Source organism: Anguilla rostrata, chromosome 1 (genome assembly GCF_018555375.3).
Source record: "Anguilla rostrata isolate EN2019 chromosome 1, ASM1855537v3, whole genome shotgun sequence".
NCBI classification, from domain to species: Eukaryota; Metazoa; Chordata; class Actinopteri; order Anguilliformes; family Anguillidae; genus Anguilla; species Anguilla rostrata.
In genome coordinates this window covers 77,174,764-77,179,094 of record NC_057933.1, presented here as the reverse complement: position 1 = coordinate 77,179,094, position 4,331 = coordinate 77,174,764, and the positions used below count along the sequence as shown (strand labels likewise).

Below are 4,331 nucleotides of genomic sequence, written 5' to 3'. Positions count from 1 at the left end.
ACTGTTGCACGACAGGGAAACAGGACGTTACATCACTGCTATGAAAATGTATTTAAGTACCGTGCCACGGAACACAGTGCTCCCACAAAACAATATATTTATGAAGCATGAACACTGCGTGCTTTGATCCAGGGAGGCTGGTGATTAATGAGTCCCTCCTCAGAGAACAGGGTGTAATCTGCTTTCCCACTTCAACCTCCATCCAAACAATGCCCCATTAAGCCCCTGCACCCGCATTATAAACCATCTGCATCACACCATTACACCACCCACTACGGCATCCCACCAGGGCCAAAAAGCCTAAACTGGTAATGAGTTCTACTGAGACCCCGCACGCAGGACACGGGGGGGGGTGGAGAACGCTGTGACTGTGACTTCAGACATACAGAGAAAAATCTGACGTGTGTCCTGTGCGCAAAATTCTCCAATACAAAGGGAACCCCTGGCTTAAAGGATGAGAAGATAAGTTTTATCTCACTGATGTCATTATATGTGGGTATATCAAAGTCAAAGTGTTTTTATTTGTCAAGTGCACAGTTTAACACAAGGTCATTCTGAGCAAAGAAATTCTTATGACATGGCAGGCAGCAACTACGTAGAAGCTGCCTGCCATATTTGGAGACACAGATGAGAAAGGTGGTTGGACCTGTTAAATGCATGTCGTACTAATGATCCTGACCAGGACAGAATGTACCCCATTATGACATCTATTTTGGGGCGGAGTTCCCCGTCTAAACGTCCCGTTTCTCCCCGCGCGACACACACACACAGAAACGACCCGGAGGAGAACGGCCCGGACTCACCACCGCTCCCGCTGCCTCTCGTACTCCTCCATGTCCGGCCGGATCTGCCTGGTGAGCCGGTGGTACTGCCGCAGCTGTGCCTCGGCGTAGCCTGCTCGGCAGAGAGCGCCGCCGCCACCGCCGCGCCGGGAAACAAAAAGAAGTCCGTTAATTAGCGGAACAAACGGCACACAGACACACAGACAGAGGGGAAAAAAGAAAGAAAACAAAAAAAACCCGATGACAAAACGATGCCTGCCTCTCGTTAAGAAGGAAACAAGGAGGCATCTATTGTTTTTTTTTTTTTTTTTTTGTTCTTTTCTCTCTTCCCGCCCCTCTCTCTCCCGCTGCCAGCAGTGTTTCCTCCTCAGACTCCAACGCTGAATACGGGCCCCAGATGGCGGCCATATTTTGGGGGGACGCGTCGGAACTGGAGCGGATTAAAGGGGGGGGGGGGGGGGGGATGGGGCGATTGATGTGCCGCGGACGCGTCCGCAGAGGACCCCCCCACCGCCGAGCGTAACCGGGGCGACGGCGCCGCGTGGCGGGACGGCTCACCGGAGAAGCCGGGGTCGGGGTTCTTCTTCTTCTTCTTCCTCTCCCAGCGCTCGGCGTCCTCGGCGCTGATCTCCAGCAGCTTCACGCGGTCGTAGTCCTCCCCACGCGCCACGCAGTCCTGCCACACACACACACACACGGTGAGGGCGCTGTGGGGACTGTACTCACCCCACACACACACACACACACACACGGTGAGGGCACTGTGGGGACTGTACTCACCCCACACACGCACGGTACAGATACACACACACATACACACACACATAAACACACACATAGACACACACACACACACGCACATGCACGGTAAGGGCACTGTGGGTACCGTACTCACCCCACACACACAGGTACACACACACATACACACAAACGCATACATACACATAGAGGTACAGACAAACACACACATACAGGTACAAATACACACTCTCGCACACATACACACTCACTTTTTACTCACTGACTCACGTGGCTGCACTAATCCTGGTAGATTCTGATTCTGTAAGACTAGGCAACACATTTCACCACCGTGGGAAATATGATCATCGCAGCTAACACCAACACGCAGGCCGAATCCTAAAGTTGCTGAAACATTCATTCTGACCAATCTCTTATAAATGTGAATACGGCAAGAGACTGTGTTCACATTAATAAGAGAAAGAAGCAGGCTTGGTGGCTCTATGTCTGCGCGGGTCAGTTCTCTCAGGAAGAGGCTTCAGATTCGATTCCCAGGTGGGGCCCTGCTACTGTAGCCTTGAAGCTGTATAAATGGATACTATACAAGTCTTGACGCGTGCTATATTTATTTCTTTTATACAGGGCAGCAGTGTAGTATCATGAGGAAGGAACTGGTCTTGTAACCTGAAGGTCACAGGCTCAGTAGGACACTGTCGTTATAAAGTTATTTAACTGCTGCATTGCTTCAGTATATATCCAGCTGTGTAAATTAATGCAGTGTAAATAGCTCTGGATAAGGGCGTCTGCCAAATGCCTGTAATGCAATGTAATGTAAGGTTTAAGTGAATGAAGGGAGGAGCCACCTTCTTCTTCTCTCCCTCCTGCAGCTCCCACTCCATGCGAGCTTTCTTGGCCTCCCAGTTGGAGGGCAGCTTCAGTCTCTTGTCCTCCTCCACCATCTCCTGGTGATTGAGCTTCCGAGCTTCGTTCTGTGCACAGAAACACGGGCAAATTCACATCGAAATTCAATCTAGTTACAAAATACCTCCCAAAGACAGGTCAAAAAACCAGTCCAAATGGTGAAGGATGCTCTGCGGGTTGTATAAACCACATACACCCATGCGCACACGTGCACACACACAAAGTAAACAACCAATATTATATATTAATACACACAGTGGTACATAATAAAAAAATTAAAAAATTCCAATTGCAAGCATGTAAAATACAGCCTGATCTTGCCCAAGTATCGAGAGAGAGTAGTCTTGTGCAATTAGAATTGGCAGCACAATTATTCTGAGTAGAAAAAAATTAAGTCTCAGACATGCTTACAACAAAAGGTAACAAAAAACTGCAGAAATTATAGCTTTTATCCTCACCTTGTACGAACCAGAACATTCCTGCATTAACACTTGTTTTAAAGAAATGTGCAGCTGTTTGGTGCAAATAGCTTCATTATAATTACTGATGGACCGAACGAGATGCTGAAACTCACCCTTTTCAAATGCAGTTCACGGAACCTCTGCATTCTATCTTCCTTTTTCTGAGCAAGTGTCATCTCTTTTGGCTTATCAGCCCCCAAATCTCCAGTCTGAAACATAAAAAACGGAATTTAACGGTCATTACGGGGGAAAAGGAGAAAGACAAAGTTATACAATCGCTCTGCACACTTAAACAAGGTACTTAGATTTTTATTGAAACAGTAACCATATAGACATGGATGGTGGTTCATATTAATAGCAATCAATACATTTCAGAAATCCGGATCAAATCCGTTCTGGTGTTGTTGTGAATGTTAACACGTTATCTTGCCTGCTAGCGAGCACTGCTAACTTGTTCGAACACGCAGGCATATAAATTGTGGGACAGAATTGCCATATATATATCAGACAGACGCTGCAACCTAATGTTTAATGTTTAATAACTTGCTATCGGAATAAATGCCCCATAAGTTATCGGTACTCTTAACAGTTGCTTGATAAGGTTAGGTAGCTAAGATGGTTAATAAGGAAATCCGTTAGCTTAGCTTGCTAGTTTCCAGGTGGTAAACAAACCCCAGATCAAGTACGACAATGGTTTAACGTTAAATCAGCGTAATTCACGTAAAACCCAAACCTTAAACAACACTTTACCAATGCGAAATTAGATATTAAGGTCTTACCAACATGTTAAATTTGATCTATACACATCAACAGTCTATTTACTAACCTGCGTAGCAGGCTCCATGATAGAAGCGGAACTGTGTACCGGATGTGACGTAAGCAATACTACCATAGACAGAAAGAAGAGAATAGGAGAGAATTCGCATCACAGCCACAACTCTGCAATTAATACGAATTTTAATTTATTATTGACACTGAAAATTTAAGCCGTGAAAAAGAACACAATGCTTTCATCGCATTGAACATTTTCTTTATATGTGGAATAATTAAATATTGAGAAGTAAATGACCACAGCATAAAAATATGAATGGCTAAATAATTTTTTGTAAGACACATGCTTCAAGTAGTTGCTTGACCAGACAATCTACGGAAATTACATTTGACCTAAATTCCCAGTTCTCATATTTGTTGAAGCAATTAACAGAGTGCTTACAGAATTTGATTTGTCTGCCAAGGGGATTGCCCTCAAATTATTTAAGTAAACAATAATCACAGGAGATATTTCTGTAATTGCCCGGAGTTATTGAATGCTAGCCAACACTGACACACCTCTAATGCCACATACACCAGGCATTCATCTGAATCATCAATGTACAACACACACATAATATTTATTTGTTTATTTGCGTGAGAAATAAATCGACTGTTG

At 45.0% G+C, this 4,331-nt stretch overlaps 1 protein-coding gene across 2 annotated transcripts in view; it reads right to left on the bottom strand.

Moving 5' to 3' along the window:
- Positions 1–3,821, bottom strand: part of syf2 (SYF2 pre-mRNA-splicing factor) — a 5,151-nt gene extending 1,330 nt beyond the window's left edge. Inside the window, exons 1-5 of one of the 2 annotated variants that reach the window (XM_064302284.1) lie at positions 3,729–3,821; positions 3,016–3,111; positions 2,384–2,509; positions 1,341–1,458; positions 804–894 (exon numbers count right to left, since the gene is read on the bottom strand). In XM_064302284.1, coding sequence (XP_064158354.1) covers positions 804–894; positions 1,341–1,458; positions 2,384–2,509; positions 3,016–3,111; positions 3,729–3,794 — 497 coding nt within the window. In that variant the 5' untranslated portion in view covers positions 3,795–3,821. Of the gene's footprint in view, positions 1–803; positions 895–1,340; positions 1,459–2,383; positions 2,510–3,015; positions 3,112–3,681; positions 3,706–3,728 lie in introns of those variants that run through there. The other variant, XM_064302292.1, reaches the window with a different exon arrangement.
- Between the last annotated feature and the right edge of the window lie 510 nt (positions 3,822–4,331).